The sequence below is a fragment of the Dasypus novemcinctus genome, chromosome 5 (genome assembly GCF_030445035.2).
Source record: "Dasypus novemcinctus isolate mDasNov1 chromosome 5, mDasNov1.1.hap2, whole genome shotgun sequence".
Lineage (NCBI taxonomy): Eukaryota > Metazoa > Chordata > Mammalia > Cingulata > Dasypodidae > Dasypus > Dasypus novemcinctus.
The window spans coordinates 113,261,851-113,287,657 of record NC_080677.1 but is presented as its reverse complement, the minus strand read 5'-3'; the positions used below and the strand labels follow the sequence as shown (position 1 = coordinate 113,287,657).

The 25,807-nt window shown below is 37.0% G+C and overlaps 1 protein-coding gene across 1 annotated transcript in view; it reads left to right on the top strand.

The window, feature by feature from the left end:
• Nucleotides 1-24,694, top strand: part of SLC35B4 (solute carrier family 35 member B4) — a 40,345-nt gene extending 15,651 nt beyond the window's left edge. Inside the window, exons 3-10 of the mRNA XM_004465766.4 lie at nt 4,417-4,519; nt 5,756-5,805; nt 11,865-11,946; nt 12,170-12,230; nt 13,744-13,853; nt 15,175-15,250; nt 18,379-18,454; nt 19,333-24,694. Coding sequence (XP_004465823.1) covers nt 4,417-4,519; nt 5,756-5,805; nt 11,865-11,946; nt 12,170-12,230; nt 13,744-13,853; nt 15,175-15,250; nt 18,379-18,454; nt 19,333-19,579 — 805 coding nt within the window. The 3' untranslated portion in view covers nt 19,580-24,694. The remainder of the gene's footprint in view (nt 1-4,416; nt 4,520-5,755; nt 5,806-11,864; nt 11,947-12,169; nt 12,231-13,743; nt 13,854-15,174; nt 15,251-18,378; nt 18,455-19,332) is intronic.
• The last annotated feature ends 1,113 nt before the right edge of the window (nt 24,695-25,807 follow it).

Below are 25,807 nucleotides of genomic sequence, written 5' to 3'. Positions count from 1 at the left end.
AGCTAAGTAGTATAATTTAAAGCCAGAAAGTGAGAGCCCTCCTACTTCATTTCACTTTTTTTTTAATAAACAAATCAATTTTATTGATACATATTTATAATGCATACAATTTATCCAAAGTGTACAGTCAAGATATTTGGTATAATCACATAGCTATGCATCAAACACTTCAATCATTATTAAAGCATTTTCCTTATTTCAATAATAATGATGATAAAAAACAAAATTTATCTCTTCTCAACCTTTCTGTTTCCCCTGCTGTATGTAGCTGCTATTTCTGGCTATTCTTGCACAATTATTTATTTGTTAAACAGTTTTATTGAGATATAGTCACATACCATATGATCTCTCTAAAGTGTATAATCAATGACTTTTTTAAAGCTATTAGAAATCCTTTAGTAAAATTATAAAATAAACATAAATTGAAAGAAATTACAAATTTTAAGAGAGTGCAAAGCCAGGTTAGATTTAATACAATCAAAAAAATAGCATAGCAACAAATATTTATAAATGTAAATAATTCAAATTTAATAGAAATTATAACAATTCTCATTTTTATATTTTAGCTCTAACTATTAGACTTAATAATCTCTAAGAATGAAATAAATTATTGGTTTAATTATTTAATTTCCATTTTGGCCATAATTCTTTCTAGATAATCAAATTCCTATTTGGGAATTCTTCACATCTTATTGGAATGTATTACAGCAAATAACAATTTGCCAACTGATAATTTTATGAGGCAGAAAAACTCAAAATCTTATTCAACAGTAGTCATTGATCCAGATGGATTATTTTAATTAAAGGGTATGAATAAAAAAGGGTTAAAGAAAAATGAAATATCCAAAAATATATCTCTTCTCCAGTCTTCTCAATTAAGTGTTTTATTTTGTATGAAAAAAATTCACAGAATACTGATCACAGGAACAATTTTCAAGTTGCTCTCAGTAATTATTGTTTATATTCCATAATGTTGCTATTTTATATTTATCAGGTCTACTCCAGTTCTTTTTTTGGTTACTATTTGCATGGAATACCTTTTTCCTACCTTTCACTTTTAACCTAGTTGTGTCCCTATATCTGAGATAGGTCTCTTGTAGATAACATACAGATGACTTATACATTTTTATCCATTCTATCAGTGTATGTCTTTTGATTGGGGAGGTCAGTCCATTAACATTCAGTGTTAGTGCTGTAAAGGCATTACTTCATTTATTTTGTCCTTCAGCTTTCTCTTGTTGTATCATTCTATTGTCTGTCTTTTTATCCTTTATTTTACCCTTTCTAATAATCTTCATTTCTAAACTCTTTTCTGAATCTCTCACCCTTATTTTTCCCTTTCAGGCTACAGCACCCCCTTTAATATCTCTTATAAATCTGATCTTTTGGCGACATATTCTATCAGTTTTTATTTGCCTGTGAAGACTTTGAACTCACTCTCATTTTTGAAGGACATCTGTGCCGGATACAGAATTTCTGGCTGGCAGTTTTTCTCTTTCAGTTTCTTAAATACATTATGCCACTTTTTTCTCTCCTCCATGATTTCTGATGAGAAGTCAGCACTTAATCTTATCAGGTTTCCCTTGTATGTGATACTTTGCTTTTCTCTTGCTGCTTTTAGAATCCTCTCTTTATCTCTATTTGTCATTCTGAGTAGTAGGTTCTCAGGGTAGATTTATTCTTTGGGGTGTGTTGCCCTTCTTGGATATTGATATTTATGTCCTTCATAAGTGTTGGGAAGTTTTTGGTCATTATTTCCTCAAATGTTCTTTCTGCCCCTTTTCCAGTTTCTTCTCCTTCTGGGACAACAATAATGTGAATGTTTGTGTGTTTTGCATTGTCATTCAAGTCCCTGACACTCTGTTCCATTTTTCCATTCTCTTCTCTTTCTGTTCTCCTGTCTTTTCCGGTTCTGATGTTCTGTCTTTGAAATCGCTAATTCTGTCTTCAACAATTCAAATCTGCTTTTATGTGCCTCTATGTATTTCTAATCTCATCTATCATGTCTTTCATTCCCATAAGGTCTGTTACTTTTCTTTGCAACCCTTTATTGTTCTTTATGCTCTCCCACTGTCTTCTTTTTTTTTTTAAATATACTTCTTAATTTTTTAAAAATAGATGCTTAGACTACATAAATGTTACATAAAAAATATAGGGGATTCCCATATGTTACACTCCCTACTCCTCCACATTAACAACATCCTTCATTAATGTGATACATTTGTTACAATTGAAGAACACATTTTGGAGCATTGCCAGTAAGCATGTATTATAGTTTATGTTGTAGTTTACACTCTCTTCTGCACAATTTTTTTAAGTTATGATAAGATATAAAATGGCCTGTATCTGTCCTTGCAGTGTCATTCAGGACAATATCCAAGTCCCGAAAATGTCCCCATTTTAAACTCTTTTTCCCTCTCCCTCCCCTCAGAACCTCCAGTGACCACTGCTTTCACATGAGTGATAAAAGTTCTTCCATTCCTAGAATTACAATAAGTCTATAGTAGAATAAAGACTTATATAGATGCATAGTATATACGATGGATTTAGTCCATCATTCATTTCCCAATCCTGAGGATTCTGGGATTGTGATGCCCACTCCACCTCTAATTGAGAGTGGGCTTAGACCCCATGGGGCAGATAGATGGGACTATCTTGCTTGCAGCTGCAGATTCTCTCTGTTCTTGGGATGGTCATTGTCCATCATCATCTCCTTGTTATTAATAGTTGTCCTGGCTGATTCCAATGAATTGGAGAGTAGGTGCTGCAACTCTGTTGAGATTCAGGGCCCTGCTGGCACATGGACAGCCCAAAGATTTAAGTCTCTTGGACATACATCTATTAACTCTAGTACTAACTATATGTTCAAATAGAAATGGCAGAAGAACCATGTATAGGGAAACACAACTGAGTCCAACTGTCATACTGGCAGGCATAAATTCCCAAATAGTGCCCACTGGCAAGGCACCAAACCCCTGACCTGTCCATCCTGCCCATAGTGTCTGAATGTCTCTGGAGCCCCCAGGAGCCCTGCTATTCAAGGCAATATTTACTTTGGCAGCTAATGAGACCTGCTGAAACATGCATAAGCAAAACCTCTGGAATGACCTCCTGACTCACTTCGAAGTCTCTTAGCCATATAAACTCATTTGTCTTTACCCTTTACCCTTTTGGTCAAGGTCTTTTTCCTGTTGCATTGCTAGTTGGTGCTTGGTAGTAATCCCTCAGTGCCAGGGAGGCTCATCCCCAGGAGTCATGTCCCATGGTGGCGGGGGGGGGAAGGTAATGCATTTATATGCTGAGTTTGGCTTTGAGTTTAGAAAGAGGCCACATTTGAGCAACAAGGAGTCTTTCAGAAGGTAACTCTTAGGCAACCTATAATACTAGGCTAAGTTTCACTTTCAAAAGTAAAGGTTCATAAGTATAGTCATCAATATCAAAGACCCGTCAGTGGTCCATCCAATTTCACTAGTCACTGCCCCTGTACTCGGGGCTCTTGCTGTCCCCTGAGTATGTGGCAGAGCTCCCAAGGATGGGAATTTGATATTTTTTTGGTTATTTTATGAATCTCCACCCACTGTGACAATGCCTTATGAACACTTGAACACATTTATATGCCTTATAGGTATGCCCCATGTGAACCTTGTCCTATGCATCCCCCATCACTGATACCCTGCACCAGTGATCCTCTGCTGCCACTGTTGTGACCCTTCTGTGACCCAAAACTTCTCCAAAAATGAAGCCAACAAAATAACCAAATAAAATTAATAAGAAAATGAAATAATAATTTTTAAAGTAACCAACAAAATACAAAAAAACTTAAAAATATGAATTAATTTAAAAAATTAAAAAAAAAAATTTTAGACATTGTCTTTCATCACTGTAAGATCTGTTGTCCTGAAAGTACAGTGACATTTTCTATCATATATTCCCCCAGTGTCTTATTTTTTTCATTTTCTCTTTTAAGACGCTTAAGTATACAGAAAAGTCACATAGAGAATATAGTGCATTTGCATATACCCAATGTCTTACCCCTAGAAATAGTGAAAACAAGTGTATGGAGTAAGTATTTGAGAGAATTAACCATTTTCAAGTCCTGCAGAGACATGAAAATTATATTCAAATAATTGATGCAATAATAAACATTTAGTCATTATTAGCTAATATTTGGAAAACCTAGTTGTAAGTTACTATGTATATGGAAAAAGTAGTGTTTCTTTAGACGTATAATTAAATCTCTTCCATGTTAGTCTGCTGTAGGAAGTATTTTATATGTCCTTATTATCTAACATCACATGATAATAGTAGTGTAATATTTCAGTACTGAGGAAATAAATTATTATTTTTAACTGAAACTTGACTTGATTTTCCTAAAATCGCCGATTCTGCATTATGTGCTTTATCTCTGCATTTCAGGTACTATGCCATAATGGTGACCATGTTCTTCACTGTCAGCGTGGTGAACAACTATGCCCTGAATCTCAACATCGCCATGCCCCTTCATATGATATTTAGATCTGTAAGTGCTCCTGGGTCACACGAGTGTCTTCCTTTGAAATTATAGCTAGCAGTCAGATTGAACACATGGCAAAAGCAACAAGGTCTTTTAATAAGAGAAGTCTAGGGTATAAGAATAGTTTCAGGGGAGCAGGTTTAGCTCAGTGGTTGAGCACCTGCTTTCCTGCATATGAGGTCCCAGATTCAATCCCCGGGACCTCCTCAAAAGAAAAAAAAAAAAGTTTTGGCCCCTTTCTCCTGAGAAGTGAGGCAAAAAGAGAGAAATGTGAATGTGGGGATTTTACTTTTATTCCTTTTATTGGGTCTTATGGATCATTCATAAAAGGAAAATTAAAATGTCCCTCGAAAATGGATTTTACCTTTAATTTCCTTCCTCTAATTGATTTTACCTTTAATTTCCTTCCTCTAATTGATTTTATATTCAAACTTGCTATTATTGTCCCTTAACTTAATCCCTATCACTTCTTGTTTCATAAAATTAAGTTTACTTCAATATATAAAGTGAGTACATCTCTTTTCTGATTTTTGCTTTTTTAAGCAGCTATTTGAGATAATTAAATAGAGAAAAATTCTTGATTAAGGTAGAATTTTCCCCCAAACATGGTATGAGAGCTGTATGTATATAAATAAGAGAAGGTGTTCCAGGAAAAACTTCAAGGAGAATGTAGTTAGGATGGCAGAAGAATGCAAAATGGGTGATATTTGGCATTGCAACATTCTTTGTAGTCTGGGATTTTTATGAAATTGAATATGCTAATCCTAAAGGAGTTCTCCAGGGCCAATCATAATTACTGAGATCATCTTCAGAATATGAAACACATAGTAGACTTGCAATAAATACTTGCTGATTGGTTGACAGCCTTCCAGAGAAGAGGTAGAGTCTTGCATGTTTTCTTTCACTGAAATGGGGTGACTAGAGGGGAATTTAGTAATTTGGACAAAAAATAAATCTGTGATATAATTTATACCTGCTAGCCCTAGCATCAGCTATGGCTGTTTTTTGAGAACTGATCATTGTTTTTCTCATCGTCATCTTTTAAAGGTTTTAGTATTTTATATGATAGATGTTGTATGGTCTGTACATTTTGCCACTATAAGAAAGCTGAAACTTAAGAATTATTCATCCTAACTTCCTTTTTCCAGCTCGTTTTTCCCTTGTCTATGTTCATATTTATATTGAATTATGTTTCTTTATTCCCTAGTGCACTAATTCAGTTACTATTCTCTCCTTCTACAGGGTTCTCTAATTGCCAACATGATTCTAGGAATTATCATTTTGAAGAAGAGGTAAATAATACTCATTTGTATTTTATGTGTGAGAATGATGCTCTGAGCCACCACCCATAACCTAGTCAACTGGATTCCTTTCTCATAGTGGTGATAAGTTTGCTCTTGGCCATCTGCCTTTGTTCTTAGCTATTTCTTGACCAATACCACACATTCTCGAGGCATTTGACCAGGTAAAAGGCCCCTTCTGTGACTGGAGCAGTGTTTTTACTGTGTAGAACTAACTAGCTAATGTCATCATTGAATCCCTAATACTCTACTAACCTAAGCCAGTTCATCAAGAACTGCACTGTCCAATGTGGACACTAGCTACATGTAACTATTTACATTTACATTTAAATTATTTAATAGGAAATAAAATTGAATGGTATATCAGTCTCACTAGTCTTATTTTTAACTGCTTAGTAGCACATGTGGCTAGTGGCCGCCATCTTAGAGAGCCCAGATAGAGAACATTTCCAATAGCACAGAAGTGGGCCACACTGTTCTAGAACATGTTAATCAGTACAGTGCAATGAACTAAGAAGTAATCAAACATATTAAAAAGGGAATTCTTAATAAAGGCCTCAGTAGCCAAAAGATGGAATGAAAGGATTCAGGATTGTTCTTTGTGACTGTTACCAATGGCTTTCTTGGGGGTAGGGATGAAAACTATCAGAAGTTCCTGGAAGGTTTTTCAAAGTATTTGTCCAAGAAGGAGGTGCCGTGGGGAGAGGTAGCACATACAGTCTAGAAAATTTCTCAGGGATATTCACCCTCATTTTTAAGACCAAAATTGTACAAGTTGATGGCACTGTTCAGTGTATTACATATCCAGCCCCAGTATACCAAGCCCTCTGTGCCAGCTTAGAAAGTAGCCTGTTGATGCAGAATATGGGAGCCTAGAGTTTTTAAGTAATGAGGACTGTCATGAAAAGCACAATTGGCCTGCCATATTAGGCTTCTTATCATGGACCCTTTATCTCCTGAGAATTATATATTGCCCAAATAAGTACCAATGTAGTTGATTTCTTTCTTCTGGGTCTCTGCATTTAAGCATACTTATAATATTCAGGCTTTTTGTGTTTGACGTAACCATTGTGCTTCTTGGTAGCATTGAAAGCCCCTTGGGTTCATAGTATGCTCCTCATTCCATTTGAAGACCAAATCTGTGTTTAGCTTAACCTTGCTCTTCATTACTTTTTTTTTTCCATTTTAAAAATAAACTTTTAATCACTAAAATGGAAAACTAATAATGCCAAAAATAGAATAAAATAATAAAATAAATACAATGAAAATAATTAAGGTCTAGCTAGAAAATGTTGCCTGTGAAGGCTGAAGCCTGGGGCTGACTCTGTTAAAACTGGAGATAAACAAAAGCACTCCATTAGAAATTGAGTGTCAGTCCTCTAGTACGATCCTTGTTTCAGGAAAAACACTGCCCTATATGAAGAATGAAGATTCTTCTAAGGAAAGATGACGTTCTCTTATTCTGCCACAATCCCTGGGCCTGGACGATTGAAGAGTTTAGAAGCAACAAAAAGTATAAAATATGCTACTGTGTTGTTGTGGCACATTGCATTGGAGCTTGAGTAGGGCCAGTGCTCGATGTTCCTGGTGGCAGGGCCCATAGCTCCTGAGCACCGCTGAGAGGTGGATGCTGTGCTTCGGGCCATGCCTAGCTTTTTTTGGTCAGCAGTCATTTATAGAGCTGAGTGTCTGCTCTTCAACCTCCCAGCTCTGGCTGGGAGGATTTACTATTGGCTGCTCTGTTGCCCACTAGGAACCACCACTTTCCCTAGGGCTGCAGTTATGGGTCCTGCCGTCTAGGACTCAGCTTTTTGCTATAGCTGCGTGGTTTCCTGCTCCACTGACTGATCTGAGGATGCCAAGTATATCTCCTGGATGCCAAGTATGGAAGAGAATTGGTAGTCAGTTTCTATTGCAGCAGATATCCTGGCCTCTAGGTTTTGCTGCTTTTGGACCCCAAAACAGTAGCCATTGGCCTTATCCACAGCCTGAGGACTTGCTAGATGCTTGTCCCATGTCATTATCTTTACTGGAGATCTTTTTTTTTTTTTTTCTTTCTTTTTTTTACTCTTTTTTTTTTTGCCCCAAGTTTTAAAAGCAGTTTTATTGAAATATAGTTACATACCATATAATCTATCCAAAGTGTACTTTAGTATAACTATACAGATTTGTGCATTCCTCACCTCTTTTTTTACTCTTTTTTTTTTTCTATTTTTTTTTTAATTGATTTTGTAATAATATTACATTAAAAATATATATGTGAGGTCCCATTCAACCCCACCTCCCCACCCCACCTCTCCCCCCCCCCAGCAACACTCGTTCCCATCATCATGACACATCCATTGGATTTGGTAAGTACATCTTTGGTCACCTCTGCACCTCATTTTACTGGAGATCTTTGATTCTTCATGTGACTTCAGTCAGTTTTCTAGTTGTCCTTTCCTTTCAACTTGCAGAATCCCCTTTAGCATTCCCTGTAGGGCCAGTCTAGTGTGACAAAGTCCCTAAGATTTTATTTATCTGAGAATATTTTAATTCTGCCCTCATAAAAATGAGGTTTTGCCAGCATAAAATTCTTGACAATTTTCTGCTTTTAACACTTTAAAAATGTATTTCCACTGCCTTCTTATTTCCCTGGTTTCTGATGAGAAATGGCACTTAATCTTATTGAGGCTTGTATGGCACATGTTGCTTCTCTCTTGTAGCTTTCAGAATTCTCTCTTTTTTTATTTTATTTTTTGTCTTTATTCATTTTTTTAATATTACATTCAAAAAATATGAGGTCTCCATATACCCCCCACCCTCCTCACACTACTTCTCCCCCATAGCAACATTCTCCTCCATCATCATGAGACATTCATTGCATTTGGTGAACGATGCTCAGAGAATTCTCTCTTTATCTTCAGCCTTCAACAATTTAGTTTTATTGTGGCACAGTATGGGCTATTTAGGTTTGCTGAGCATCTTGCATGTATATATTGATGACTTTCATTATATTAAATTTGTAAGTTCTCATTCATTGTTTCATTATTTCTTTGAATATTCTCTCTGCCTCTTTCTCTCTACCTTCTGGGACTCCCATAATGTCTATATTGGTATACTTGATGATATTCTACAGGTTCCTCAGGCTCTTTTCACCTTTCTTCAGTCTTTCCTCTTTTTCTTCCTCAGATCAGATGATTTCAATTGTCTTACCATCAAGTTCACTGATTCTTTCTTCTGCTAGTTTCTGCCTGCTATTCAACTCCTCTAGAGATATGTTAAATTTCTGTTACTTTGGTCTTCAGGTCTGTTTGGTTCCTTTTTGTAATTTCCATTTCATTATTGATAATTCTCTATGTCCATCAGTTACTTTCCTGGTTTCCTTTAGTTCTTGTCCATGTTTTCTTTTAGCTCTCTGAGCATATTTAGGACCTTTTTTTAAGGAGGTACTGGGGATTAAACCCAGGACTTCATACATGGGAAGCAGGCACTCAGCCATTTGAGCTATATCTGCTCCCCTAGGACCATTTTTTAAATCTTTGGAATATCCCAGGTCTGATATTCCTCATTGATGGTTTCTAATGTTTTAAGCTTCTTCTTTGGCTGGGTCATCACTTCCTGTTTCTTTGTGTGTTTTGTAAAATTTTGTTGAAATCTGGACATTTTGATATTTTAGTGTGTTATCACTGGAATTTAAACTCTGAGGTGCCTGTGTCTTAAGCTTGTATCCAGCTAGTGTTATGAATGCCAGAAGCTAACACAACAACAAAAAATAACAGTTTCTCAGTCTTTATAGACTAAGCTGTGTAAGTCCTCTTCCTCAGGGCTTATCCATACAGAGAGTATGAAGAGTAGCTACAGGCCAAAGTATAGGGGCCTCCCTGATCCATTCTGTGCATGCCTCTTGTTTTGTGCATGTACTTGTAGTTCTAGAAATTCCCCCATACATGGTTCTGCATGTCTCCTCTACCGTAGGAAACAGTTTCTTCACAGGCACTCTCCTCCATGACCTCAGAGCCAGCAATTCTTTGCCCCAGACAGAGTGGTTTGACTGCTGTCCCAGAGTGTTGGTAAGAGAGCTCGGTGAGCCGCCTTTTACATACAGAGCAAGTTCTGGGACAGTGAGTCCCTCAGGCCACTACCAGACAGATTGCGCCAGACATCCATGCTCCTGTTAGGTGTATGAGGGTTACTTTGCTCCCTCTGGAACCAGAACTGGGGTCCATACTGGGAATGTGGGCCGGCTCTGTACTGAGCCAGTGAGGTGATGAGAGAGGGACCAGCCAGGGCACCACAAGATCCTACCGCTTTTAAGTGGTCTTTTTCTTGATTTGGTACTCACTCTGTTACGGCAACCCTATAACTATTTCCTGGAGCTTTCAGAAAGATGTTTCTACCAGTTCTTGCTGGTTGTTCAAAGCTTCTGTAGAAGCCCAGAGCCCAGAAACATCTCACTCCACCATCCTGATGAGCATCTTATTGCCAGTTGATTTTTGACAAGGGCGCTAAATTCACTTCTTGGGAAAACAATGGTCTCTTCATTAAATGGTGCTGAAAAAACTGGATATGTGGATGTTGAGAGGAATGAAGGGGACCAGACAGTAGTCTTCAGTGAGCCGTACCAGTTTCTCATTGAGTTGGTGGTAGTTGTGAAAGAGGGATCAGAAGCTAGGTGGTTGAGCAGTTAGGAGAGATCCAGGTCCTCTGTGTAGTAGTCCAGGTTGAATGCCAGCTTCCCATAGTGCTCAGTGAGGTCCATCTGGGAGAGGAGACTGACATGGGGCAGCTCCACGTGCAACATGGTGGCCACGGAAGTACACAGAACTGATATGCACTTGGTTGGGTCTGTGCAGTAGTGAGAATCCACCAGTTGGACAGCAGTCACTCATACCAGGCACTACGTGTACCTTCCAAATCCCAGTGGACCAATCACCGCCTGCCCCAAGGCTGTGGTTGGGGTGGCCCCCGCCTTGGATGGAACACAGACCAGTGAAGAGCAGGGAAGCTCAGCAGGAAAACCCAGTGGAAATAGGCCTATGGGTGAGGGGATCCTCAATGTGTACTTCCCCAAGGACCAGTGGGGAGGCCCAGTGATCACCTAAAGTAGAACAGCCTCAACCAAAGTGGTGCAAGGGGACTTGTACCACTGACCTCTTCATTACTTTTCAGGCTAGAGTTTTAATCTCCTCATCTTTCTTTTCAGACTGAAGAGTTAAATTCATCTTCAGATCTGCTCCCGTAATGATAGTTCCCTCATCCTACCTCTCCTCTTACATGGATCTCTTGGCCCTTTTAATTCCCTTTCTGCTTCCTAGCAAGTTCTCTTGATCTTTTATGAGGTACTATAACCAGAGCTATACCAAGTATTTGAGTAGAAAATCTCTGATGGTTCATCTTATAAATTTAATTCCTTTTAATTCTTGCCTGAGGCCTTTTGCTTTATTACCAAAGGTCCTACAACACTATTTTAGTTAATATAAAATGCCTAATTCTAATTACTGCCAATAGTTCTGTAAATTGAATATTCCTTCCTTTATCCAACTATGCCACCATTTAAAAACACCATTTAAGTCATTCTGAGACTTTTAAAATAAATCTCCCGTGAAAACGGATGGTTGAATTATTTCCTAAGCATTGACTCCTGCTACTTGTATCTGATACTCTTTCTTCTTGCATGGTGTGTGTCTTATATGACCTGAGGTGGGGCCTCCTAAAGATAGGAAAAGAAGTAAATCCCAGTTAAGAACTGAGTAAGGCTTTGATTTGGACTCTTGAGAGGGGAATGGAATGCAATGTCTGGTCTGTTTCTGTTTTAGTCTTTAGATGAAACAAACTGTTGGTCAACAAACTATTGTAAACAAACTGTTTTTTAACAACAGGGTGAGTGTTGTTTAGAAATAAATCAGCCTCTTGAGTGTTAAGATATATACTTACATAAACTCTGCTGGGGAGTGATTCCCTCAGTCATATTTTAGTGATTTGTGCTCTCATGCAACATCTGACTGTAAATATCATTTGCAGATTCATGCCTGTGCTTTCCTAACTTGTTTTTGTTCTTATTTTTGCAGATACAGTATATTCAAATATACCTCCATTGCCCTGGTATCTGTGGGGATATTTATTTGCACTTTCATGTCAGCAAAGCAGGTGGTAAGAATCAGTTTACAAATCATGTGCATGCAATGCTTGCCATAGGGGCACTTAATAATAAAACAATAATAAACACATTTAAATGTTTACATAATATGATGATTCAGATCTCTTTCTGAAAGAGAACAGCGGAGGGAAATGGGTAGCATAAATATTTCCGTTATATTTAAGCATCTTCCACATAGTTCTGATGTTTGTACCAGTATTTTTTCTTGTTTCCTAGAGTTCTCAGTCCAGCCTGAGTGAAAATGATGGATTCCAAGCATTTGCATGGTGGTTACTAGGTAAGTACAGTAATTACAACAAAACTAATTGCTTCTGTAGGTTTGTTTGCTGGGTTTTCTTCTAAGAGGCATGTTTCTTGATGAGAAGATTTGGCTGAACAAATTATGCCATAGAAGGGAGGGGCACCTGGGATCATAAATGTCTGAACTTTTAGTGTTCAAGAAATGACAAAATGAAAATGTTTACGCTCAAGGCAGTCTCTTCCAACAACATGGATCCATGTTTTTCTTGGTTGCCATTGGCAAAAAAGAAAAGTACAAGTCCACTTGCCCATCCCACTCTTTGGGGCCAGTATTTGGAGAGTCATCCATTTCACCGTGATCTATCTGATGAGAAGAACCTTCAAAGAAAGGGCATGCTAGAACAGTGGGGTCCAGGAGACCCATTTCTGTATCTTAGATTTATTTTCTTCTTAAGTTAGGTATTCCATATTAGCAGTGTCCCAAACTAGCATCTCCTGGGGAATTTTTTTTTTATACACAAGTATCTCTTTGTGGAATTACCAACTACTATAGATCCTCATTCTCACACAGTATGCCATGACAGGGTAAATTTTCCAGGTGCTATCAGTGATAGCAATAACAGATTGAGATTGATAAAGTGAAAGAGAAATAGCAATGAAAGAATTATATTCTCCTTGCCGAAACTTTATCCCATAGGTTGCAATTCTTAACACAGAAAGAGCTCTTATAAGCTATTAGAAAAATACTTTACCCAGTAAGAAAAAGTTACAAAGGATATGAACACACAGTTCATGGGGGAAAATATTAATGTCTAGTAGTTTTTATGTTCAGCCTTACCAGTCTACTAATCAGAGAATTCAGCTTGAAACAAAAATGCAATTACTTTTTATTTTTGGCTTATACTGGCAAGATAATAATAATTCTCATTGTTGCTGAGGGTACAGTAAGACAGCCAGCCTTCATCTAAACTGTTGGAGGTACAAATTGGTAGTTTTTCAGGACTGGGGGTGATGGTGTATTGAGTGTTTAAAATATTTAAAACCTTTGACTCTTTAATTCAACTTAAGAGAGTTTATCCTAAGGAAGTAATTGACACTTTGTTTAAAGATTTATGCATGAGGATATACATTGTTTTTCATAATAAAATAATTAGAAGTAATTGGATCATTCTCATATTTTAAGACTTTTAAGTATGGTACATCCGCATGATAGAATATTATGCTACCATTAGAACATACTTTTAGAAAAAAATTCAGTGACTTGAAGGAAAAGTCCAGGAAAAAGATAGTGAAAAAAGCAAGATATAAAATTATGTATACAATCTGATCCTGTCTTAGTGTGAAAAATATGTATTTAAATGTTTATAGAAATGTAGAAAACTGGAAGAGACGGGTGGTAACATTGGAGCTGCTTCTAGTTTATTTTTTTAGTTTTTAAAATGTTCTACAATTAGTTCATAAATTTTTAAAAAAATCAATGAGCATTCTTTAAGAAATTTCTGGAAATTGACAAAATACAGGCATCTTATAACCCAATGTTTGCTTTTTAGGTATTGGAGCACTGACTTTTGCTCTTCTGATGTCAGCAAGGATGGGTATATTCCAAGAGACTCTATACAAGCAATTTGGGAAGCATTCCAAGGAGGCTTTATTTTATAATGTAAGCAATTTTTTCAACCTAGGGAAGACAAAAATTACTAAGTTGTAATATGTTATTTCAAATGAAAAGTGCTCTCCTGATGTTGTTGAGGGATTAGTTTATTTTCAGTAAACTGCTTTGGGGCTAATGTACTTTTAAAAGGGGCTAATATGCAGTGTGAACCACAAGATGGTCATTTTCCTACATGGGATGGTCATAGTCAATCACTGTGAATAAAACATGTCTGTTAACCAGAAACAACCCAAGGGACAAGAAACTGGCCTCCAAAGTTCCTGTAGATGAAATCAGGTTAAAACAGATAGGAAAACCTGGAAATATAAAACAAGTTCTAGAGCAACATCCAAGGGCAACAAATACAGGCAGACATGTGAGAGGTAGAGTTTGGGGAGGATGGGGATAAAAGGAGTCAATCCCCATTTATTAGAGAGTTTAATTAGTTAATTACATATGTTTGAGCTTCTTTGTTTTAAAGTGATGATCTACAGCCACCTCCTCTAACTTTCCTTTCCTTCCTTTCTCTCTCTTTCTTGTTGCTATAATGACCAAAGCACCAGCCCCTAAAGGTCAATGTGCAGTAGTGGCCTCCATGCTGTTATCCCAGGGATTGCTTTACTGCCAACTATTTGTACTGAAGTTGCAAACAAGCATTTATTTGAAGACATTTAATTGGAGCTAGAGTGTCCTGATGGGGATTTAAAAAATAAAAGAATATTCTCATTGGTTCAGATCTCTCTTTTAGAACAGTGCCTGGCACATAGTAAGTGCTCAGTAAACTGCTCGATAGCTGTGATTTATTACAGTTGTGATGGTGGTGGTGGGTTGTTAAGTGCATTAAGGTTTGTTTACCTTTTGTTTCCTCTTCAACCTCTTTTCCTTCTTGTCTTTTCCCTAACCTCTTATTTGTCCTCAAATCTCTTTTCCTGCTAGTTTTCTAGCAGTCTTCATAATTTTATTAATTAAATCAATTATGTGTTCTTAACATTTTTCAAAAATAGTAGAATTGAGCAGATCTTCTGGGCAGAATGACTCTGCTTTTAAATTTCCTTATTCCTTTTCGTTGAGGAAAAAATGCTATCTCTGATGTTTGCTTTGTCTGTAATGGTCACTCCTTAAAGCAAGAATTGTAATTTGGGGCTTGATATCATGCTGTACAATGCCAAGTGGTCAGAAGCAGTAGGTACATTTACTTTAATCAGTCCTACTTGCTTCTTTTACTTTATATTGCTTGTCAACTGGTAAAACTTTCAAACATTGTAAAGCTACTCTAATTATTCTGTGATGTGTTTGCATTTAAATTTACATAAACTATTTCTTCCCATAGCATGCCCTTCCACTTCCTGGTTTCATCTTCTTGGCGTCCGATATTTATGAACATGCAATGCTATTCAATAAGTCTGGTGAGTTTGGCATATATGGTAAAAATACCTGAGAGTTTCTGAGGCAATATCAGTTTTACTCTTGACTTGACCATTGTTTTTTTTCATGAGCTTGTCCAAATCATCTGTCTTGGAACGGTCCCACATTCTACCTTCCAGGAATGGAATGCTGCTAATCAGTGGTTGCAGCAGCAAAGCTTGTACGAGCATTTTTCAGTTATATGCAAATGAAGCAGCAGCACATCTTAAATTTTTCTGTTTTGCTTTGGAGTTTGGGTGTTTGCATTTGAATGTGGAATGTTTGATGTTTTGAGAATGCAAACAAAATAGTAAAAACACACTATTACTATTAGAATCGTGAGAAGTTGGGCAGCAGTCCTGCTCTCTGCAATTGTTCCTCCTTTTTTGCTGTGAAAGGCAGAACCGCTCCTGGGTCCAATCTGAGCTGACAGGGCTTTTTCTCATTCACAGGTTACATAGGCAGTCAGAAGAAGGAAAATTAGTTTCAAATGTTTACAGTTTCAGTCAGCTGCTAGTTATTAAAGTGACAAATAAATTAACTATAGATTGTTGATTAACTTGAGTGGAATTACTAACACAATTATCTGACTATCTGCTAATAGACAGTGTTAAATGAACAAATGAACACATAGGGAACAAATACAAATTTTAAAAATCAAGGCTTTCTGCTGCATATACCTGGAATGTTAAGTGTATTGGGTAGAATGGCAGTAGGTATTCAGTAAAAATTTGTTGGCCATTTTAAGGGGAATTGTGATATTGTGACTGCTCTGTTTGAATTTGCAATATTGGTTAAAAAATATTTGTGATTAAGGTGGTATGTAAGAAAGCTTCTAAGGCTCTGAATTACTCAGAGAAACTTTTCTAATTTTTGACAATGATTTTTAAAATCTTTGAGATTCCCCCTCATAGCAAAGGGCTGCTGAAATAAAAGTAGTTTCAAGTTTCTTTAAATTGAATTAGCTACTAGAATGCTTTTTCTAAAAATCTCAGTGCTAAGTATTAAGTGTTTTAAAATCTACCTTCAACTTCTTTGGAATCTTCCCTAATTGTACAGTTTCTTTCTCTTGCTTGTCTTGAGGTTAAATATCGCAGATGAATCTGTTATCCCTTAGATTTTTCATGAGAACTAAATATCCATCTGAATATTTTTAAGTCCTACTGTTTGTCTCTTTCTTCAGCAGATTGCTACAGTGGCTCTCTAAAGTTATTAAGCACTAATCACATTTGTTAGCTGCCTTTTTCTGTTCAATACTTGCCAAGTGTATTGAAGACAACAGAGTACCAGATTATTAGGATTGCTTGCTAGTCCAGGTCAAACAGTGATAACAAATGGTCTTTTTTTATGCATATGACTTTTTACTTTTTGGCAAAAGAAAATTAATGTTCTGTTATTAACCAGAATTTGCCATTATTTTATCAGAATTTCTTATGTTATCCTTTATAATTTAAACCCTGAGAGAAGCTAAAAAATACAGAACAACAAAAAAATCTGACACTTTGAGGAGGATTGTAACATTCTTATTCTCTTTGCTCTTGGATATTTATTTCCTCCCAAATATTATTTACTGTGCAAGAATTATATAAAACTAACATAAAAATGTAGTTAAAGGGGGGAAAAGTTTCAGTTCTATTACCTTACACATTAGCCCATTTCATTTTTACCAGTTTCCTTCCAGGCATTGCCTCCTTGCATATATTCTTACATAGTTGTAATCCTTGTATAGATGTAAATTTATATTTGCTTTTTCACTTTCAGTGACTATATGATCTTTGTGATTTTTCTTTTTACTGAATATAGACCACCTTATCTAGTTAAAGTACTTTGGCTTACCTAGCCATTGCCCCATCATTGGGCATTTAGATTGACTCAAAAGTTTTTCCTACTTATAAACAGAACTACACTGAAACCAGAACTTTTTTCTTCTTTTGAATTATCTAAGGTTAATTCCTAAGACTGGGTATGAATACTTTTATGGCCCTTTATAAGTACTATGGAATTGATTTTTAAAAGAATGACACCAATTTATACTACCACCAACTGAATGTCTGCCAGTTCTACTGCCACCTTGCCAGAATTAGGATATTATATATAGATTTTTTTTAGGAGGTATCAGGTATTAAACCCAGGGCCTTGTACATGGGAAACAGGTGCTCAGCCACTGAGCTACTTCCATTCCCCAATGGGAGTTGGGTTGTTTGTTTGTTTTTAGGAGGTACCAGAAATTGAACCCAGTACCTTATACATGGGAAGCAGGTACTCGACCACTGAGCCACATCAGCTTCCCTGAGTTGGTTTTTTCACTTCTTTGCTTGTTGTTTGCTTTTGTTTTTTTCGGGAGGCACCAGGAACCAAATCCATTGCCTCCCATGTGGGAGGCTGAAGCTCAATCACTTTAGCTACATCTGCTCCCAGTAGATTTTTTAATTGCTTGTTTAATAGCTGTAAAATGGTACAATCTTGTTTAATTTGAAATTCTTTGATTAGGAGTAGGACTGGACTTATTTCCAAATGACATTTACTTATTATCTTTCCTTTTATGTTGATTGTAAATTTAAAGTAATATTTTTAACTTCTCCTTGTGTCACAGTCCTTCTTTGTAAAGTGGAGTCCTATTCAGGTGAATTTTAAAGAGTTTATTCAAAAGTTTAAAATAAATTTTTGATTTTAAGAAACCAATTTAATGACTTTTGAGGTTGATGTAGCTTGAAATTGAGGCAAGTAAAATGTGATACTCTGTAAGGGAAATAATGTTGCCATCCCTGTTATGCTCAGGTTATATTATCTTGTTCAAAAAGACTAAACATTTAGCTTTCAGAAAATAATATGACTATATTCCCTCTTTCTCGCTCTTTTTTTTTTAATTAGGGAAGTTCTGGGTTTACGGAACGATCATGCATAAAATATAGGATATCTCTATACCCTGCTATTATTAATACTTTGGATTGATGTGCTGCCCTTGTTAAAACTGATGAAAGCGTTTTAGACTTGTACTATTAACCATAGTCCATGGTTTAACTTAGGGTTCACTTTTTAGTAGACTGCATACACTACATAATACAGTTTTATAGATTTTTTAAAAAAATTTTACTCTATTACCTTATATATTCTCTTTTAACCTTTGCAGAACTATATCAAGTTCCAGTTGTTGGTGTGACAATGCCCATCATGTGGTTCTACCTCCTCATGAATGTTATCACTCAGTATCCTTTGCACTTCTATACCATATTATCTCTTCCATGTTCTTTTGGCATAAAAAATGTTTCTTCTTTTCTTCTAATATTGCAGTGACATGAGTTTTATTTTTGTCCTGATTTGTTCAGCAGTAAGTAGAAGGCTGAGACACATTCAGTAAGCTCCTCTGTAGAATGTAAAAGAGATATTAATGTTACAGTATGTCACAGTGAAGGCAGTATACCGCAAGGGAATGTGAAGGAAGTGCCCTGGCTGGAAATTTAGGAGTCCCCTGAAGAGTTAAGAAGTAGTACATGATACTACTATAATTTCAACCTGGAGTTTTCTGGTATCCTTGGATATTCCAGATTATCACAAACTGCCACAGAATTCTGGGGAAAAAATTCAAGTTAATCAAAACTTAATTTTTAATGCCTATTACCTTAAGTTTATAATAAAAATTATCTTTGAAATTATGAAATGGATTGAGATTAATCTCTTTCTCCATAAGTCATCTCCTTATCATACAGAGTTCCTTTTTCGCGGAGACATAAAGGGCTGGGGACAAGATCAAATAAAGGTGGAGTGTGACCATCCTTACTGAGAGTCTTACTCCTCTGTCATTACTTTGGAGATAACTTCCCTTGTGAACTATGGGGAGAATCCAGAATAAGGATAACAGGAGTGTTTTTTAGGCAGTTTCCAATTAGAATTCACAAATGGAATGGCAGAACAGGAATTCTGCTGGATGTTTGACCAAGGAGGAGCTTCAGAGCAGTCCTAGCAGAACTCATGTTTTCTGGTTCTTAGAATATGAAAATTTAAGCCAAGAACTGTGCTAGACAGTTGTCCCCATTGATCTCTTGAATAAGATCTACATAAAACTGCCTTAACTCCACTTCTCCAGGTATGTATGCATCCGGGGTGTGTTCATCCTCACAACAGAATGTGCCTCCCTCACAGTCACACTTGTTGTGACTCTACGCAAGTTTGTGAGCCTCATCTTTTCCATCATGTACTTCCAGAACCCTTTCACTCTGTGGCATTGGCTGGGCACCTTGTTTGTTTTCATTGGGACCCTAATGTATACAGAGGTGTGGAACAACCTAGGGGCCTCAAAAAGCCAACTTTCAAAGGAAGACAAGAAGAACTGAGGTCTGCCTGGAAGATGGACCAGTGTCATAGTGAAGGAGTGGCTTGGCGAAAGTCTGGCTGCCATTTCCCTTTTGTTAATGCTGAATTACCCCTCAGTATTGAACCAACACGGGACAGAGAGTCCTCAGGAGGAGGAGACTTCTCAGACTTCCCATGGTTCTACAGACTAATATTTGTAGACTCTTGAATAGAAAAAAAAGGTTCTGTACTATTGAGCAGTCCATTGGTTGTTATTTTCCTTTTGTTTACCAAAATGTTCAGTACTGTACTAGGTAGTTGAATTCTCAGTCCCCAGAGGTAGGAGTTTTATATCTGTCTTCTTGGACTAAGATTATCCCTTTTGTTGCCGTTCTAATGATTCTCTGCTAAAACAGTCACTATCATCCTGTGGCCTCGTCCCTTCTTTCTCATGCTATCCTTCCATTCCTCAGCAGTACTTTTCAGTCACTCAGATGTCCTGGTATTATCATCGGGAACAACTGAATGGCCTAGTGAACCGATAGACTGTTAGCATTGGAGCTGGACTTCCTCCAGCATGTTGGGAAAGTATTTGTCCCTGTGAGCCAAGCGCTGGTGACACTGGAGCAGGACGAGTAGGAACCCTTTTTCCCACATTTTGCTCTTTCTTGTTTTTTCTTTTTCCTTTTTCTATGCAAAAGTAAGATGATTTCATGTCTATTGCTTTCTGTACTTAGAACAAACCTGTAGCACATCTCTATGGCACATTGTTTATAAGAAAGTTTGGATATCAGTTTGAAAAAGGAGGCTTTTCCCTCCAACCTTTCACTTGAAGACCATTAGCCTAGAGCTAGGAAGGCCCAGGGAAAGCAGAGAACCATGGTCCCTCTCCAGGCATAGCCAGGTACTCACAAGGCTCCTTCTGAGTGAATTGGTTAAGGCTTTGAAAGGCTCCTTAACCAGGGAGATTCAGCACTGCCTGGCAACTCTCATAGAGTCCCAACCAGTCAGGCTAATGTATATATATAACACAGTGGGGCAGGGGTGGTTATGTGTGCAAGGTATAAATCAGGTCAAACCACAATTAAAATTGATTTTTTTTCCTTTCCTCTGTAAGATACTGTAAATTTAGTATCTTGGTGTTCTTTTTTTTTTTTTTAGTATCTTGGTGTTCTAGGTGGGTATTTGGGAGGGGTTCTATGTTGTATGTGTTTTATTATAGGAGAAATGTGCCTCCCTTTTACTTATTCCATACATTTGGTATAGAAAGAGGAACACTGTTAGTCTAGCATGTATAGTTTGTGCTTGTTCTTGTGTCATTTCTGTATAATGATCTGGGGGGAAAGAAGAGCATGGGAGTCAGTATTCTGTTTCCTCTCTCTTCACGTAGCCCCTGACCTTCATTCACCTCACACAAATACTCTTCTGTAGGCAGTTCAACTTACTACCCACTTCTCTTTTTGCATTACAGAAAAAGGCCTCTCATTTTCTGCTGGATGTAAATGGTGTTCTCCAGTTGAGGTGTGGCTCTGTGGGTCTCCTGGGTGTCCCTCCATGGTGTGTGTGCTTATTCCACTATCTGTAGCGATTTTCTGACGGGTCTGAGCAGCAGCAGTGCACATATGTGTTCTAGAACCACTGGTTACTTTGGGCAAGTTACTTACGTTGCCTCAGTTTTTTTGTTATATAAAATGAGGATACTCTTTTTTCCACCGAAGTTACAGGGTTTTTCTGGACATTGACAACTTTCCAGAGTCAATGGCCTGTTCTGAAGCATATTGAATTAGATATGAACCCATTCATGGAATCAAAAGCTATTTTCTTTTAAAAATGTAAAGTTCCTCAGACTGGCGGTGCTATATATATTATCTTAAAAATGAAAGCTACTTTTCTTTTTCACTTATTAGAAGAATTTGACCCTAGGGGCTATTTAATTACTACATATATGGAGTCTCTGGGTAACTCTTAATAGAATATAGCCTACATAAAATCCCATCACACTTTTTTTGTGGATGTAAATATTATAATTTTTTAGTCACTGAAACTTGGACTTAAGTACCCAGTCATCATTTTACTGGGTACCTTAGATTTTAGACCTGCTTCCAGAGCCTATCTATTCCTCAGTCTGAATACCTCTGCTGATCCTATTATTAGAAGGACTCGTGTTGGAAATGTCATAGATTACAGCACTTACAACAAGCATATGGAAGACAGAATGCCAGAGATGCCCTATGGATTTATTTTTCTCTTTTGCAATTGTTCATTTTTTTTTTTTTTTAAACCACATACTCACCTTGGTTAACTGGTTTTTTCAATCCAGGTTGAAATTCTTTCCAACTTTTGTTAGAATGGCAACTTGTTTTATAGAGGACCACACTTACATCTAACTGAATGAGAAATGGCTCTTAAATGGCTCTCCTCTTTCTCTGGATCAAACTGTATAATTCTGTGCTTCAGAGATAGACAATATAGTTTGTTTACAAAAGGATTTGGTGTTTCTAAGCCTTTCCTCTAGAACAAAGATCAAATAGCAAATGACACCAACCAGGAAATGTAACAGCTTGACTTGTTACATAAGGTAAAGGAGAAATCAGTGGATGTTTGAGTTATTTTAATTTGTATCTACCTATCCTTGACCAAAATTTTTGTCACATCTTAAATGCTATTTTTTTTTCATTTTTATTAGTAATTTATTTTTTATTCTTTTGTGTCCAACTAAAACAACTATTTACATATGAACTTGGTAAGTTTATATCAAGTTCTAAAATATTTAGACTCTGTCCAAATAGTTGGGGGTTTCTTTGTTTGTTTTTTGTTTTTCTTTTTCCTGCCCAGTTATCCAAATGCAGCAGTACTTTAATTTGGTCAGTGCTACAAGTGAAGAAAACCCATGAAAGCTGAAATGATCTGTACCATCCACAGTGAACCTCCTCTGTTCTTCTGGGAAGATGACATGATATTTTTTAGAGGATTCTAATAAATATCTTACGGTCATTTCCTCAGCATCTTTGCTGTCTTCTGCCTGGTTTTATTTCACTTCCTGCCTCCATTCCCAGTTTCTTCACTGCAGCCTCCATTCAGTTGTGTTGTTTTCTACTGAGCAAGACATGTAATCTCACATCTGTTTATGACTCAATTCTTTGGGGGCTCTGAATGTTTCTGTGGAGTTTGGCCAGGGTATTTACATCTGTGTGTAGCATGTATTTAGTTTTACATTCTCATAACCAGTGATATCAGTGGTGTGCCTTTCTATATGGGTGAGGGTGTATGGCAGAGCATATGAATGTATGTGTAGCTAGGAATGAACATGAAAGGTTAATGTAGAAATGTTTGTATATTGTTATGATTCAGAGTTTGGGGTGGGAATCTTCACTACCATTCCCTTCTATGTTTGGGAAACAGAAATTTTCTTATTTTGCTCTTTTTTCCCTACCTCTGGTTTTACCCAACAATGTCAGATGCCTATGGAGAAAAGAGGTGGGAAATAATAGGTTAGGAATAATTCTAGACCAGTAAATTAGCTCTAGGCTGGTGGGTGTGTTATTGGTGGGACAATTGCATATTAGAGAATGTAGCAAAGACCGGAGCAGATATACAAGTACGTACTGAGAAGAACGCTTCATGGAGATCTGAAATCAAGATCCTGCATTTGTTGTAGTTTTTCTCTTTGGCTTGGAATAAATAGAATTATGAGTAAATCTGCCCTTATTAGATAACCAAGAGCATTTTGGTCTCAGTAGCTTTATCCTGAAAAAATGTGATTGGTTCTTATCTGCTGGCAGTTCATTCTCATGTTGAAAGAACTGTCAATATAAATACAACCCATTCGTTATTACTATTGATTGGTGTAACATTTGAAAATGAGTATAACAATATTTGTAAGTAAAAAAACTAATCAGCATTGGAATACCTTCAGTATGTACTGAGTTAGGTCGGAGACTGGCCTTTTGGCTTTGTAATGTTTTCACTTCCCAGCAGTTTCCTCACAGTCAACTTTCCAGGGAAGGGAAAGTCCAGGATCATGTTTTATTCATTTCTATTGCCAGCCCCTGCCACAGTGTTTGTGTTAAGGGAATAAATGAATGCTTGCCAAAATTTCTTATTCCCTCAAGTTTCTGGAAACCTTCTAATGGTTCCTGATACCTGTTACCACTTTTCATCTGCTGGTTGGCAAAAATGTGAATAAGAGGAAACATTCCTAAGTTTCAAGCAAGGGAAGGAATGGAGAGATATTGGGGGATAACACACCGTGGACTGCTGTCAATGTGCAGCCTGCCTTTCTTATTACTTGATAGTAGGAGAAAAGAGCATTAGATATTTAGCATCTTGCATTTATTTGCTGCCCAGGAAAGAAGTACAAGGAGATGCCTGTAGGGGTAGCATTAAAGATTCGTAAATGTTTTTGAAGTAGGCTACCTGGGTGGGGCAGCCCACCTTTACATTGCCCTGGTTGGCATAGCTGGTTTGTATTTGTATTGGCTAATTCATGGAGCTCACTGTCTATTTGTCTGTTCCCAGTGTCATATTGAGACACCTCCCTGTGATTTCCCTCTTGACTTGATAAATGTACTACAAAAATTCCTCAGTTTGATCAAACAAGGCAAGTGCAAGAGAACCAGAGATAGGTGGAAAAAGAAAGCTTGGTCTACATTTAGAAGAAATAAAACCCATACTTCCTTAGATAAAAGTTGTAATATTTCCTTTGGCACATCAAATGATATTTTTTGAGGTATAAAGAAGACTCCTCTGAACCACAAAAGAAGCACTGGTTATTCCCCAGTGCAATAAAAATGTCTTTGTGTATCACTTGTTATTGCAAGTCATTTCTCTGCTAGTTGCCTTCACTCTAGAGAATGGCATCATCTTCAAAAAAAAAAAAAAAAGGATAATTATATGGACTGGGGTGAGGGGGATAGCAGAGATTTGATTTATCTAGTTTCTGAGCTTAATTCATTATTTTGCTTTAAGAACAAAGATTGGGGAAGGAGGGAACTGAATAGTAGTAGAATATGTAAAACAGCTAAAATACACCAGTGGGGATTCAGATTTTGAGCTGTGTCAATATTAAACATGAGCTTTCAGGCTTATGAGTTATTTAAGCAGAAAGTTAAGAAAGAAAGGAAGATTTTCTGAATAAAATGTTTTGCCAAACGGAATGAGTCTTTTTATCATTTCTTATAAAGATTAAGTTTTTACCTTACGAAACAACTCATCAGACATCTGGATTTTATCTTGAATTGTGCAGTCATTGTTTCTTAATAAAAGTGATAAATTTCTTGCAGGTGCATCCAATCACCATTGTTTTTCAAGAGCTTGTGTTTAGTTTCATAAGCTCTCCAGTGTTTGCGCTGTGTGATAGTAGGGGTTCATTTTAATACAAACAATTGTAAGCAACCTGTTGTCTTCCCAATTAATGCCTCACAGCTGGATCAATCATAAACTATTTCCCAGCCTTCAGATCTGTTTCTGCCTCAGAAATTTCAAGAAGATATTTTATAGGTTATAGGTTCATTACGGTGAGTTTTTGCAGCAAATTTCCCAAAACCTCTTTGCCTTAATAGAAATACATTTTTTTGTAAAGCTACAATGCCCAGCCCTCCTTTATGTTGCTTTTAAGTAAATCTTAACTTGAAAGCAGCTCTCTGTAGTTTACCACACTCCGTCTATTTTTATTAATGTTATGCATGGCCACCAGGTGTAGAACACTAAAAAAACAAATGAGTGGATTATGCACTAAGTATAGTATAATTAAAATTCATCTCTTTGAAGACTGTAGTACAACTTGCTCTAAAATACAAGACTCAATGTTCTTAAGCACTCCTGATCCTGTAATTGCAAGCAGCTGTGGTCCTGGCTGCTTCAGAAACCACATCACTCTATCATATTGTCTCGTAGGCATAGGGCACGTAGAACTCTAAATGCTACGAATCATAGGGTTTGAAACTGCAAGCCCAACAAAAGAATTCTCTGGGAGACTAAATCATGGTGTTTAGTTCAACTCTTTAACAAATTATATAATCTCATCAGCTGAGCAGCCTGCTACACCACACTCTATGATTCTGATGCCAGCAGCAAGAGACCATTTTAGATAACTGCACTGGAATCCTTGCCCAAGATATCCCTCTTTAATAAGCACTGCAGGCAGAAAGGTGAATATCAGAAAAGATCTGATTTCTTTGTTGCCTTACATTCAGCATTCAAGCAACTATCAAAAATGAGTGAGGATCAATGAATTATGTATGCCCTGATGCTGAAAATTCTCTTTAAAA